At 44.6% G+C, this 15,365-nt stretch overlaps 1 protein-coding gene across 2 annotated transcripts in view; it reads left to right on the top strand.

Annotated features, from left to right (window-relative positions):
* ECRG4 (ECRG4 augurin precursor) overlaps nt 1–8,827 on the top strand; it is an 80,663-nt gene extending 71,836 nt beyond the window's left edge. For both annotated transcript variants that reach the window (XM_053934268.1, XM_053934269.1), the window contains exons 2-5: nt 2,929–3,053; nt 3,735–3,782; nt 6,244–6,404; nt 8,444–8,827. In XM_053934268.1, coding sequence (XP_053790243.1) covers nt 2,929–3,053; nt 3,735–3,782; nt 6,244–6,404; nt 8,444–8,605 — 496 coding nt within the window. In that variant the 3' untranslated portion in view covers nt 8,606–8,827. The remainder of the gene's footprint in view (nt 1–2,928; nt 3,054–3,734; nt 3,783–6,243; nt 6,405–8,443) is intronic.
* Nucleotides 8,828–15,365: the final 6,538 nt, after the last annotated feature.

Below are 15,365 nucleotides of genomic sequence, written 5' to 3'. Positions count from 1 at the left end.
ACAAGGTCTGGTGATCCTGGTGATGCTGAAGAAAGGGAGGTTTTAAAGAGAGCAGTGTCACTGCTGATGGAGAGATCCCAGGAAAACGTTGCAGTATTCCAACTGTACACACAGCAACTGTGGTTTTTCATGGTAAATAACAGAAAGGGGTACTGCAGACATGTCAATAAACTTGGATATTCACTCGGGGGTAAATACTTGGAACAACAATGCAGTAGTTGCAAACACAGCAAAAAAATACGTGTCTTACTACCAGACTTGGGCAACACTGCCTTAAGTCCTTATAACACCCTGAAAAGAAATAGAGATTGCTACTGGGAAAACATCAGTCACCTTTGAAAAGAAGTGCTGTTATGCTTTTTTTACTTTATGTCAAAAACTTCTGTCCCCTGAACTGAGAAAGTGACCTCTTCTCGAAGACAGTGCACTCACTTTAAACCTGAGGGTTATAGTCTTTTGTCAATCACTTCTTCCATCACTAGAGCAATGAATTTCTACAATAACCTTGTACTTGAGTCAATCCTTTCTCTGGGTTTCACAAGATTGCATTTTATCCCAGCAGTTTCTTGAGTCACCATGGTGTATCTAGTATCCAGAAGAGGCTCTGTGCTTTGTATTTCCTTGGCTGAGAGGCACAAAGCACCTGAAGTTCTGCAGAGCCCCAGCTCCCACACAAGGCTTGTTACAAACCAGCCAGCTGAACAAAACACCCTTTGCCATTACCAGTATAGCAGTAAACCATGAATATTCAAGAATTATTGCCCTGGTTTTATAAATTAACTCCATCACAGCTTTTCCATGTAGTCTTGCATATGTGCTCTTCACTTCTGTTGCTTCTAGCTATATTCTGCAAATAGCTATCCCAAAAGCTCTGGTGGTTTTAGCAAACAGGCTGTCAGCGTTAACCTGATGAAAGAGCACATTGATTCAGGAGAAGGGGCATTTGCTCCAACACAGAGTTGTCTGCTGACACTTGAAGCATGGGGTTACAGGGAAAAACCACACAAAAACAGTGACAGAAAAGACAAACAAGTTCTGGTTCACATTTGCATGGGAGTTGAGCTGGGACCCCAGCCTCCTATGGAAGTGCTTCCATGACAGGGATTGGGAAGGTGCTGCTCCCTCCCGCTCTCTCTCTTTCTCTGTGGGAAGATGTGGCTCCTGCAGAGAGCAAGAGGCACTTGGGGTGGAGCTGTTGTTTGACTTTGACACTGCCACTTGAACTAGGATAATAGAATCATAGAATGGTTTGGGTTGGGAGCAACATTAAAGATGATCTCATTCCAAACCCTCCACACCATAAGCAGGGACACCTTCCCAAAGACCAGGTTGTTCAGACAGCCCCATCCAACCGGGCCTTGAACACTTCCAGGGATGGGGTGTCCAGAATTTCTTGGGCAAGCAGTTCCAGGGCCTCACCATCCTCACAGTAAAGAAGTCCTGCCTAATATCTAAACTAAATCTCCTTCAGTTTGAAGCCCTTATCTCTTGTCCTATCACTCCATGTTCTTCAAACAAGTCCTTACAAAAACGATGAGCAGAGACACCTGAGCTTTAGCTCAGAGGTACTGGGGGATGAAGGACAGTAAGGGAAAAGCTTTGAGTGCAGATTCAAGTGATTTTTTTCAGAAGAGGAAAGATGTGTGGGGCAAACAGGAGCTATTTCCTGTAGCAGCATTCAGGCTGGGGCTGGGACACTTCTGGGGGACCAGCCCACTCTGGTGATTCTTCTGCATTTTACAGGAAGTGGTGAAGCCAGCCATAGGGTCTGGTCCCACCCCCAAGAGCTGCTGTGCCTGTCTGTGTTCCACATCTCATCACAGGGAGCTGCCACTGCACAGCTCCCCCACCATGCACTCAAGGCTATGTGTATATATACACATACATATTCAAAGTACATATTTATATACAACTGCAATATAAAGAGTATGCACTCTGTGTGTGTGTGTGTTTATTCATCTGCAACTGATCTGGAACCGATCCTTCTTTCATGGAGCCAAGGCCCCAACACCTGCCAGATTTCTCACAAGTAGTTTACAGAGGGAGCCTGGCTCTCCCTTGCTCTCTGCTGGCACAGGTTCAGCGGGAGGTGAGATGCTCATTATGGTCTCCTGAGTGCTGTGGGTCTCTGCTGCGAGGGAAGAGAGAGGTTTGTGTCTTAGGATGGGTAAGGAATTCATTAGGAATTCATCTGGGGTGTTTCTGGCATCTGCAGGGGAAGGAACTGATAGAAGATTAATTCACCAAGGGAAGGTTTAAGTCCAAATTAGGAAAAGGCAAGAGTAAGTTTAGGCACCATTAGAGTTATGGAACTGCTGAGCAAGGGCTCTTAGTTTGTGAGTTTGGCCTTTGGTCCCTGAGTTCTTACAATAAACTAAAACTGTCCATATGTAGAAAAAAAAAATTTCCAAATCATTTTTAAAGCTAATCAGCTAAAATGCATTGTGATTTTCTGTGGGTTTGGGCAATGGGAGGAAGGGAGGCAGAGAAAATCCTGAACTAAGTCCCCTTTGGTTGATTCTGTTTAGTTTTTCCATCAGGACAATCTCTCCATTTCCATGCACTGTTACAACACTCTGGCAAACTGGGTTTATATCGAGAGCAATGCGAAATGACACGCTACAGCCATTTAATTTTTTTTTTACATTCCCCTGTCAGAAAAGCCTGCATAAACCGCTGAAAGGTCTTTACCAGTCGCACCGGATAGATTTATGTATAGCTCCAATAAAGAAGTGCTTCTGGGAAGTGGCGGAGCAGACGGATGGGTGCCTGGTCCTGCCCGTAGCCCCACGGCATCCCCGGGCTGCCGGTGCCCGCCCGGCCCGGCCGCCTCCCCGCCACTCCCCGCCCGGCGGGACGGGCCCTTCCCTCCGCTCCGCTCCTCCGTCCCGCCCTCCAGCTCCATCCTCTCCGTCTCCTCCCGCACAGGTGGGACTCCTCTCCTCTTCTCGCCGGCCCTGCCGCGATGCCGCCGCCGTGTCCCCGCGGGGCCCTGCCCGGGGCCTCCCTCCTCCTCCTCTTCCTCCTCTTCCCGCTGCTCTGCGCGGCCCCCGGTGAGTGAGCGCGGCGTGCGGGATGCGGGACACAGGGAAAGCATAACCCGGCACGGCCTGGGGAGCGGGAAAAAAATCTTCCCTTGGCATCCCGCGTGGGTGAGAGCCTTCGGACGCTCCAAGCCTTGTGCGAGTTAGCCATCTTTATAAAAGGTGCTTGTTTGCCAGTGACTGAAGCGTTTCGGAACAGCCGAGCACTTGCAGGTCTCCCGTTGCGCCGCCGGTCTGGGGGTCAGCAGGATGACTGCTTCGATGTGCTTTGGGGCAGGATGCCAGGCACAATTTTGGAGCAGTCTGATAGTTAGCACAGCCCTCACCCAGTGACTAGAGGTTTTCAGTGTTATCATGCTGCTCTGGGTGCTGGTACTGGCACCAGCTGCAGTTTTCTGATGAAAAAGATAATAATTTACTTGGTGAAGAAGGTCATTATAGAGTTTCCCTTGCCAAGAGAGCTGGGGAGAAGATGCTGGAGGGTCAGAAGCTTCCCTGCAGTGTATATTGCACTCAGGTGTGGAAAGGGGAGCAAAGAGAGCAAGTTTCTCCTGGGAGAAACTTGTCTGCTTTGCCTCTTGAACTGGAGCTATGACAAAAACACTTCTAGCAGGTTTTGAGAAATAATCTTCTGTTGTTGTTGTTATTTCCTTCTCAGTAAATGTATGTGTTTTATTTTTATTTGTCTAGATGTTTCAAGGGGAAATAAGCTTAAACTGATGCTCCAGAAACGAGAAGGTAAGTAAAGAGACAGCAAAGTGCTTTCCCTTGTTTTTCCTTGGAGTCAGTTGCTGTCAGCTGAAGCTGTCGATGAACTGTCCCTGTATCTCCAGCTCCAGGAGAGCAGATGGAGCAGGAGGCTACAGGCACAGGGCCACACTCACTATGGGCCACATCAAAACCTCCTGCTCAGGCAGAGCCTCTGCCTGTGTGTCTGTTTGGGATGTTGGGCTGGAGGCTCTGCTTACCACAGCTCCCTCTGAAATCCGGGGTTCCCAGCCTCAGGCAGCATGCCTGTCTCTTGCTCTGCACAGGGCACAGCACCGACCTTTTCCAATGCATGCATGGCAGACGTGGCATTTATCTATTTGGGGAAGTCACAATCTTTTCCAAGGAATGCATGGAAATACTACTGGCTCAGGCACAGGGAAGAATATGTGCAAACCTGGCTTGCCTATGATGCCTTGACTTGTTCTTTTTGTCTTCTTGGCCCCATGTGTGCTTCCTTTTTGGAAGACTGCTCTCTTATGGGAGAGATGATGGCCAAAGGCCCAGCAGTCAGAAGCATGGAATGGCTTGCTGGTTGAGGGAAGGTGGTAGAAACGATGCCAACTGGGAACAAGCTGCACCACAGCAGATGAAACATCCCAGAAGTTTTGGCCACCTTTCCTCAGCCTGCTCTATGGCTGAAGCAAAGAATTTATACCTCCACAGAGGGGACTTCACTTCCTGCCAGGCTTTCTAATTTTGTTCTGTGGTTTTTTTCTGGCATCACTCCACCCCTCTTACCAGAACTAAAATATATATCCCACCCACCTCTGTTTTCCTTCTGTGTGGGTTCCTTATGTTACCGTTCTGCAGTGCTTGTGTGAAGATAGGAGTGACCCTTCTGCACCACAGTAGTGGCCACTTGTTTTTTCAGGTCTCCTGGAGAGAGGGACTGCCTGGGGAGGGCTCTCGGGGCATGCAGACAACATAGCTTAGATCAGGACAAACTGCAAAATTGATCATGGAGGGAATATGCATCCAGCCTTCCTCCCCTTTTCTGGTTGGCTTCTAAAGTGAGCAGGCTGAGTGCATAGTACTGCTTCCCTTGCTGGCAGTGTCCCTTGTGTGAGGGCTCATTCATGGGACATTTGCTTAGATGTCTCTCCCAGCAATAACACCCAGTTCAAGCTCAAGGTGAGTTATCAGTTTCCAGCTCATCATTGCAGGACTGCCTACTGTTTCTCACTTACTGCAACAATTCATCTATCACTTAACTTCAGAATCTCCTTTTTCCTGTAGTCCTTTGCCTTCCTCTGTGAGTCTGCCCACCTCCTGCTTCAGTGGTTTTCTTCACATTTCCACTTGACTTTCCTGTTTACCCCAGTCTCTTCCCTCACATCCTCCAAAAATCCCATGCACACCCATGTTCCTGATTTCTCCCTCATTGAAATGAACCATCTGAAGGCAAGACTTCTCCTACTCCTAAACACTTCTTGTTTCACAGCCAGATCAATACCATGTTTTATCATTTCTGTGTGTGGCCAGGGGCTGGCCAGTCACGGAATCATGGAACTGTTAGATTAGAAAAGATCTCTAAGTTTAAGTCCAACCATTTACGCAGCAGAGCTATGCTCACCACTAAACCATGTTCCTGAAAAAACGTGTTCTTTGAACTCTTCTAGGGATGGCAATTCCCACCACTTCCCTAGGCAGTTTGTTCCAAAGCTTGACCACTCTTCAAGTGACTTTTTCCTAACATCCAATCTAAACCTTCTATGGCACAACTTGTGGCCATTTCTTCTTATCTTGCTTAGCCCTCTCATCCATGTCTTTGGGAGGTGCATCAATTCCTCTAGCAGCCACAGCATCCTGCTCTTAGGCATGGAGCAAGCAAGATGGCACATCTGGGTCTGGCAGGTTGAGGACATTTCCATGTATCCTTCACGTAGGTTGCTATGAAAACCTGATGGCTTTTTATTTTCAGGCATACAGGGCATTGAGTAGTACTCATCTAAATGCTTTTTTGCATATCAGATTCAAAAATTTATCTTTTTAAATGTTTCACCCTTCACTCTAATATGTTAGCAGTGTTTCTCCAGCTTCCTTAGTAATTTTAACTTCACCTCTCTTTTTCAACCCAATTTCTGCAACTGTAGCACTTAGGGCCAGTCTCCTCTCCTGAAAGCACAAACACATAGCTTATGTAATATAAATACATAGTGTAAAGCTCATTGAGTTTGGGTGCTTTTATTTAAATTCCTCAGTTAGCTGCTGTACTTTACAAGAATCCAGGAGAATGAGGGTAGCAGAGAAATCCTATTACATCGGTGATTCTTGGGTTTATTATTGTTACTCTGCTACAGGCATTGCACTGGCAAGCACAAAGGTAATGGTATGATGTGAGAATCATTTTCTTACTTGCTGCAAGCAGTACACTTCAGGCTGACCAAAAATTTCCTGGCGTGCCTTTTGTGGGGGGGATTAATTTCAGCCTCTGCTGCTGCTGCAAAGCCTGAGGTGTCAGTGAAAGAAACGGCAGCCAAGGAGTTCCTGAGCAGCCTGAGACGCCAGAGGCGCCAGCTGTGGGACAGAAGCCAGCCCGACGTGCAGCAGTGGTACCAGCAGTTCCTGTACCTGGGCTTCGATGAGCAGGTCAGTGTAAGAAATGGAGAGGCCTTATAAAAAAAGAGGGAGAATAGACAGGGATAGAACAAGGAGGATTGGGCTTAAATGAAAAAAGAGATTTAGATTAGATATTAGGAATCAATTCTTTACTGTGAGGGTGGTGAGGCACTAGAACAAGTTGTCCAGAGAAGTGGTTGATGCCCCATTCCTCTAAGTGTTGAGGGCCAGGTTTGATGGGAGGTTGAGTAACCTGGTCTAGTAGGTGTCCCTGCCTAGATTTCTTCTTTAAAGTGGCAAATGTTACATGTTACAGATCCTTGCATTATATAATTAGTAGAAAAATATTACATTAAGGTCTTGTATGGAGTTCCATACAAGACTGCTATCAAACTTAAGCTTAATAAATTGTAACTAGACATATGAACAAAGTTTGCTTTGTGGAATAGGTGGCTAGACTCAAAGCAATCAATCGTATTTCAGGAAAGTAATTTCCTGTCGGCCTCAACCTGATCAGCTTTTAAACATGCTGAGAAATCCACACCAATCTGGCTGTGACTGGCACTCCTCAGTGAAATAGCACTGACATTATGCACCCAATGCACACTTGTGCCTCCACAGTGTGGGCAGCTCCTGACCATCATGAACACAGGCAGCTGTGCCTCCACTCTATATGTGAAAGGAAAACCTTTGGATAATATTCAGTTAGCCTCCCTTCAAATGAGGAGGACATATTTTCTAAAAACACTTTATTTGTAAAAACCCTGGAGTGGAATCAAACTCTGCACAAAGCTCTTCTAAATAGATGCTGGAATAAGGCAAAAAAAAGTGTGTTTGGTTGCAGTCCCATATGTAGAATTATTTCTGCTTTCAATAAGAGGTAAAAATAGTTATAGATGTTGAATTCTTGGCTTCTGTCAGCTGTATGAATATGTTTAATGAGATTGCATTGGCACAGGGAAGCTGGAGTACATTTTAAAGCTTCATGCTATGTGGATTGCTTGGAAGATGAATGCACTCATTTTCAAAGCTGCAACAATTAGAAAAATAATCCTTTGCTTGAGCTGAAATAATGAAGGTTAGTTTTTTCTAAATTCTCCTGCATATTATGTGGATAAAAGTCACTTCTCAACTGCATAGCTACATCCCCCTTCACTAATAGAGATAGAAAAAATAGGAAAAGTGATTTTATACACCAGAAGATGAAGACTGGGGGAGAATACCAAAAGGAACAAGGAAAAACCATGCAGATAAAGTGAATTCTCCTCTGAATTCCTGTATGCATTTCAAAAACCAAAATGAGGCCTGTTGTGGGATACAATGAATCCACTTAGTAGATTTTCTTGAGTATTAAGACACAGTCTTAACAATGAAATAACTGTTTGTTCCAGCAAAGGACTTGGTCCATACTTAATCATTGTGTATTTGCAAAACTTTTTTTTTCCCCCCAAATCTCAGCCAAAAATACTTCCAAAGAGTCATTCAGATGGAAAGGCTTTGACTTGGCAAGTATTTGATATCCTTGCACACTATTTTTCCTCTGCTGTTGTGAGCAGAACTGAAGTGCTTATTGCATTTCCATAGCTGGAAGGCTGCATTGTACCTCTGTTTTTACCTGTGCAAGGTGGTAGAGAGAGAAAGCAAAAGGCTTTTGCACCTAGTCAGGGACATTGCAACTAAAGGCACATGGCAAGGGAGAGCTAAACCTTTGGATTTTTTAACTGTAAAATATTTACATAATTTTACAGTCCACCATTGACAATATAATCGAAATTTTAAAGGTGCTTAGAGCACATTTCAGATGAAGGCACTCTCAGTTTAAGCACTTGGCAGTGGAGGGGGTGTGGGGCTGTGTCCAGGGTGGGGCTAGGTAGGACAATTCCTGCACACAGGATCCTGATAATCCCATAGGTACAAGTCACAAAACTCCTTAGATCTAAAGATTTTATTTATGACAAATGTGCAAAGGATCCGAATCTCTGAAAGAGGCTCTTGCACCACTTCTGTTTCATCTCATCACTATAGTTTCAGGCTTGAAAGCAAATGCTCTCTTTTTTTTTTTCTGGCAGAAATTTGAAGATGACATCTCCTACTGGACAAACTTGGGGCGTGCTCGTAATGAATACTACGGTGGGTACTACCAGCACCACTACGATGAAGATTCTCCAATTGGCCCACGAAACCCACACAGCTTCAGGCATGGGGCAGGCGTCAACTACGACGATTACTAATGCCATTTATCCTGCTGTAGCTGGGGCGTGTCGGGCTGCACTGGGTGAGGCTGAGCCCTCTCTCAGTCAGAACGACCCTGCTTTTTCTTCTATTCATGTCAAACAGCAAGAGTAAAGGAACTGCCAGACTTTGATGAAAGCAACATGACATTTTTTAACTATCATTACTTAGTAGTACACTATATATAAAGTGTTATAGAAATAAAGCTTTTTTGATAATCAGGTTGCCATTATTTAGTAGACTTCATAACAGCAAGTTTAATTCCAACTGTATTACTACAGATTCCTTTTTAAAGGGCTTTTTTTCTTGCTATCCTACAATCAATTGCAAAATTACATTATATCATCTACTTTGGCATATAGAATACATAATATTAGCCAGTACATTTAAGATGTGCCTTCCCACTCACATTTCTATTAACAAATAAATCCAATTATTCTTGGAAGAAAAGAAAAAAAAGGTTTCCTGTCAATTGAAGTGCTGCTTTGTTGCCTCCTCTGCCGTTTCCATACCCACAGCTTGCAGCCCTCCAAGCCTGACATGGCACTTCTGCAGCTCCTGTTGGGTCAAGGACACAGATATTCACAAAAGCTAAATTCAGTGCAGACGAGCTTGCCTACCTACAAAGCCTGTGAAAGGATCCTCCAGGGAACAGGCTCAAGGCAGGAACTTGACTTCAGCAGTAATTGCTGAGGCGCAGAGCATCCAACCTGAGCGGCCCCAACCCCTCCCAGGCACGATAACCCAAAGGTTATCTCTGCTGAATACTCCCCTTTGTGTCCACTCCACTTAGCGTCAAGCTTTCAGCCTAGCTCAAAATAGGGAATAAAACAACCAAGTAAGCTATTTAAAATTAAGTTAGTGTCAGACAGCATCCAACGCAATCCCTTGACATCATAATTTCTTACCCCAGTTCAGACTGAATCATGCACGTTAGGATAAGCATCAAAATATATCAGAGACCAGGCATCTGTTAGTGAAACACAGTGGATTAAAGGGGGATTGTTGATTGCATCATGTATGTTAAGAATCCCAAAACACAACCAATCTTTGTATTACGGCAACATCAGCCTGGGAGGGAGATTTCAGCTGTCGGGGGCTTCAGGAGAAGCTGGGCAGAGGAAAGCACTGCTGGCACTTGACAAATGTAGAGGACTGGGAAGAGGCAGGTGAGGAAGGCTGGCTTGTCTGACTTCTGGAATTGAAGAATCAGAATAAAGAGAGATTAAATGTGTCCTACCAACTGTAGCAGTCAGAGAAGACAGCAAAGATGCTTTAGCTGTCTCTCATCTAAACAAGAAATTTCCAAAGCATGGATGATGGCAACACCGTTCTTTATGCTTCACTACTTTCTTAGCTCTGAGTGTATTTCCTAATCTTTTGCTTAAAGCCCTTGTTTTGTGATGGACTGGTGTCCATGAGATGCAGACAACACTACACAGCTCCCTGCAGGAACACTTCCCAGGAGACAGCTCTTTGCTGAGGGAGACAAACTGAACGTGTTGGTCACTTCTCTGCACACACAGATCCACTCTGGCCTAACATGCTCCAAACCCTCAGCCTTTCCTAGGCCTAATCTCAGCAGAATCCTTAAGCCAGTTTAACTGGTTTAAACTGGTGCATTTCCTTGGTATAAAAGCCTTTGTTCCAAATACGGAATAATCACATTCTGAATCGAGCACACTGAGACTCTTTTGCACAGTTGGAAAACACCTATTCCTAGAAGAATACTTTCATTTTGTGTATTATCCAAAAAGTGCACTGAATTTGGCAACGTTTGAACCATGTTGGTAATTTCCATCATTTCCCAGAATTTACAATTGGGAATTCAGACCCGCTGAATAAGGAAGAATAAAAAAAGTGCTGTAAATAAAGACCATCCCTCCCTAGGCCTTTGTAAACTCTGTCCATTCCTGCAGGCTGACTCAGTCTAGGAACTTTCTGTGCCCTGCAGGCTCATAACCAAATCTATGGTCTCTGTCTTCTGAATTCTCTAAGAGGAGGGAAAAAAAAAAAAACCCCAACTTTTCCATTATATTGTGTTGCAGGGCTAAGGAATGGGACAGAGTTAACTTTCTACATAACAACACATATGACAACATGTTTTAGATTTGTGACTAAACCAGTGTAGGCAGAACACAAGTATTTTTGCTTTTGGTGAACAGTGCCTGCACAGCCTGGTTTCCACACTGTCCCCCAGCAGGAAGGCTAGGAGTGGGTGAGAGGCTAGGAGTGGGTGAGAGGCTGGGAGGGTACATGGTGAGAGAGTTGCCCCAAACTGGACAATTCCAAAAGATGTAATGATTTGCTCAACACTGAAACCTGGGAAGAAGAAAAAGAAGAGGGTGGGGGCTTTGCCTCCTATGGAAGCCATTTCTCAGAGACTGTGTGAGCACCAGGCTTGCTTGGGAGAGATGGCGAGTGGCCTTTGCATCACTTGGGTTTTCTTCTTTACTTCACTCATTAAACTGCTCTTACCTCAGCCCTCACGAGTACTCATCTGATTGTCTAATTCTCTCCCTTTGGGGCAGGCAGAGAAAGTGGCTGTGAGGGCACTTTGCTGCTGCCTGGGGTCACACCACAAGGCAATAGCTCTGTGAGGTGAGGGCAGCCTCCTTCTTGCAGAGGGGTGCACCTACCTTGCAGCAGTTGCAGTGATCAAGAGCAAGAAAGGATGAGCAAACAGGCTTGGGCAAAAGGAGGAAGATTACTGGGAAAAAAGAATTCATCAGATATGCATGGATTGCTTCAAAGTTTAATTTCCTTTGACTATTTCTGTCCCAAAACATAGAGAGAACTCTGCATCTCCTCTCAGCATTTCCATTCTGCTATGCAGACAGCACAGAGCACTTCACATAAGCATCATCCTCAGCCATCCCAGCACTGACATAACATAACCTCTCCAGCAAGACAGAAGAACAGCAATTGTTCATTGTGGCTCCTTTCAGAGCAGGAACAGCTTGGCCATGCTCCAGTGCTTCATGTTTCAAAGCCTGATGCTGCAACATCCCTGAGTTTGTCCACGTCAGCCAGGCAGAGCCATCAGATTCACAGGGCAGTGTTGCCTCCTTTGCTGGTAACACCTGCCAGCAAACCATTCTGCCAAAGAATGGAAGTACTATGGCTGTACTCTTTTTTTTTTTTTTTTTTTTTTTTTTTTGGAGGAGGAGAAGTCATCATTCCCTTTTGAGTTCCTACTTGTGACACAAACACGTTGGGGATAGGGGATTGAGCACTTCTATCCCAGGATGTTTCCCAGGTGGAAGATGTAGCCTTCCTTGCTTAAAACAGCTCTCCCTGCAGTGGGGTGGACAGAGCCCAGATTGTTGTGCAAGGCTTTGACAGCACTTAAGGCCATTGTTCCCTGTGACTTTGTGCTTTGGACCTTCCAGCTGTTTCAGCTATGGTAGGGACCAGAGTATTCAGAGGTTCCTGCTCCTTGCTGAAGAGCATGTCAGCATCTAGGGAAAACACTGCAAGAATAAACAAGCTGGTGCCTGTCCCAGGCTGTACATGGCAACAAACTAAGATGGATAAAGACTTGTCAGATCTGCTATTATGAAATAAGCAAGAGAAGGAATGAGACAAGAAACAGAGAACCAAAATCTGTTTTTTTTTTTGAAAGAAATATGAATTGTTATTTTAGGAAAGGCTCCCTGTTGATACAGAATTGTATTCAGGAGCCTCCTGCCACATAGAAAAGAGCCCTGTTTTGCTTCAGAACTATTGCTGCTCTTCATGGCAGCTCTACAGAGTCAAGAGCTGCAAATAAGGTATTCCCTTCTGCCACCTGAAATCCCCAAACAGGGAAATACTCACAAGAGAGGAACTATGGATTTGTGGCAGCTACATTCACAGCAAATTCAGGGAAGGGATATATAGTTGTTAGGGTTGAGTATACAGTTCCCTTGCTGTTAACAAAGTATCTTCTTCCTGTGGACCAGCCCCTAACAACCCTCAGAGACTTCCTGGCCTCAAGTAGCATGAAACTCAATACTAGCAAGGCTGGGGACTGGCTCAATCCATCAAACTATTCAAAGCCTTGTTTTGCCCTCTGTAGCCTGTTCTCTAAGGCAATTATGCCTCTTTCAACTTTGAAACTCAATTCAAATCCTGGCAAAAAGTGAAGGTTTTTTCCCCAGTATATTACATTTCTAAAAATCTATTGAAAAAAAAAATAGATAAGACACATAAATACCCAGATGGCAGTGAACTCACTGGCTACTAAACCCACCACTCTATGCAGGTTAAGGGAAGCTGCAAACACCTCAGACACAGAAAGTACCAGATCATTATCTGCCCATATAGCAAAAAGTTAGACATGAGGCTTCTCTAGATTACATAGTCATGGAACTATTTAAAATAAATTAGGTCTGCAAGCCCCTCTGTAGCTTGTCTGTAGACTAGCAATGTGGATGACAATGCTCCTTAGCAGCCTACATAGAGAAATAAAGGAGAAGTACAATATGCTTGGAATAAATAATAAAATCCAACTGTTGATCTCATGCTGTAGTGACCTCCAGCAGCAGGAGTGGTCCTACTTGTGAGGATCAAAGGATGCACAGCAATGGGTGCCTTGCACACCTTTCCTTCTGGAAAGCTGGTCCCACTGAGCAGCACCAAGCTGGCCAGTTCCCTCTGCTGCATTGTGTATTTCCTACAGAGAGTGAGGACTTGCACCCAGCACCAGCTGAGCTGCCCATTTGTACAGATCACTGTGAGTAAATAGGCACCTCAAGTTTGGTCATTAGTTTTACCTTGTTTGCCTGATGAGATGATAGCAGAAAATTCCAATTCTCAAATTTTCTAAAGGAAAAAAAAATCCCGAGAGCATGTCTCAGCTTCATTTACTCTCAAATTCTGTATTTCCAAGCTTTCAGTGCTGTATTCTGCTACCCTGCGTCAAAAGTGGCTCTTCCGGAGAGGCAGCAGCTCGTTCTTACCTGTGGCCCCCAACACACTTGATGCCTCTCTCCTGCTGATACGTCTAACCCCAGACAGAAGCAGAGCACCAACATGCAAACCTCCACCTGCCTTTTTGAAGACTCAGTTCAGACCAGACAACTTCAAAGTACCCCAGACTTTCAGTCTCAAGCATCAGCAGACGCTGAACATGATTCATGCTGTTTGAATCAGCCCCACGTCACTGGTTTCAAAACCTAAGGGCAACAGCTACCTCAGCTCCTGTTGCTGGAAGACACAATTAAAAAAGAATATGGGAGCTGAATCAGGGGACCTTCGAAATAAAATCCAGAAACAAGGGAAGTCTTGTCGTTTGGGCCCAGTGGGAGGCATCACACATACTCACAGATGGGTTGTACTGGTACCAGCCACTTGGCCTCTCTTCATAAAATTTACTCCTTTTATGAAGGAAGTCAGGCTGAGATGTAACCTAAAGAGCTTTTAAATCCTTCTCTCTAGTATCTAAAGGTTCAGACTTCCCAGGGGATTTTTTTTTTTGAACGCACACATATTGTGCTAGTCTGTAGTAGCATTCTTGCGCCTGTACAAATTCACATACTTTGTACTGAAGTCACTGGATTACAAAAAACCAGCCCTGGAAGTAACTGCTGGTAGGCAGAGCTCCCATTTACTCTCCATGGCTGAGCTGAATGTTGGACCAGGGGTATAACCATGTCCCATCTCTTTACAGACTTTGGTATTCAATGGCACAATTTACATTAGGAGTGAAACCTAAGGAGAAAGAGCATCATCCCCCAAATATAATCTCCATTTTAAGAGTTTTAAGGGTTAAAACCTCTATGCTGGAAGCTGATTACAATTCTCTCCAAAGAACTACTGAAGAAGTGGGCACTACTTTCACACATGTCCAGCTGTGGCTTCGAGTACAGGGAGAGGCTATGCTTTTTGAGTGTTTCCGTAATGACAGGTTACAGGCACATTTGGAGCAGCACACCCTGGTGTACTTTTCAGGCAATTTAATATGGAATAAAAACCCAGATCAAGGACCTAGAAAAAGGTTTCATACAAAAAAAGCAGATCTCAAGCTGCTTGGCTGTGAAAAGATGGAAGTAATGTATAATATCTAAATTCCACCTCTGAATCCAGACAGGAAAATGCACCATGGCTCCCCATCTCAGCTGTATGGCAGATATCCAATGGGAGAAAATGTGCACTTGTGAGCAAGGAAAAACCCATTAGTCTTAAAAGGATCCCTGCAGCCCCACTCCAGGCAGGGCACAGCAATGAATGCAGCATGCACTGCTGGAGTCACTGGGAACTTTAGCAGACAGACTGGATGGGACTCCAAGCCATGCAAGCACTGTGAGGCTCTGGCAGACAGCTCAGACAAAGGGGCCTAAATCCCACACTGCTCTCAGAGTCTTCCCAGGGCTGGGCATAACATCACTGCTACTGGTAACTCCCAATTTACCATCAACCTAGAGATACTCAAAAGCTAATAAAAACATCAAGCTCTAATGAGATGAAGTTTGCTTGATGAGGTTTAGTATTTTCAATTTTGAGTGGCACTAAGCCAAAATATCCTTTAAATACCTTTTAAAAACTAGGAGAATTATTAAAAATAAGGGGAATTGAAGTTTTTTGGGGGTTTTGGGTTGTTTTGTTTTTTTTTTCCTAAGATGACAGGCATAGTTACCAAAGTTGAAAGCATTTACTGGCACTTTGGTAACTGCTTAAAATAGGAACACTTCCTCAGTATTTCCTCAAGAAGACTGAAGTTAAGCTCCATGGTTTAAAGAAATATTATATTGCTGCATCACTATCAACTACCTGAAT

This window comes from Vidua chalybeata, chromosome 2, assembly GCF_026979565.1.
Source record: "Vidua chalybeata isolate OUT-0048 chromosome 2, bVidCha1 merged haplotype, whole genome shotgun sequence".
NCBI classification, from domain to species: domain Eukaryota; kingdom Metazoa; phylum Chordata; class Aves; order Passeriformes; family Viduidae; genus Vidua; species Vidua chalybeata.
This window is presented reverse-complemented; position numbering and strand designations above follow the sequence as displayed.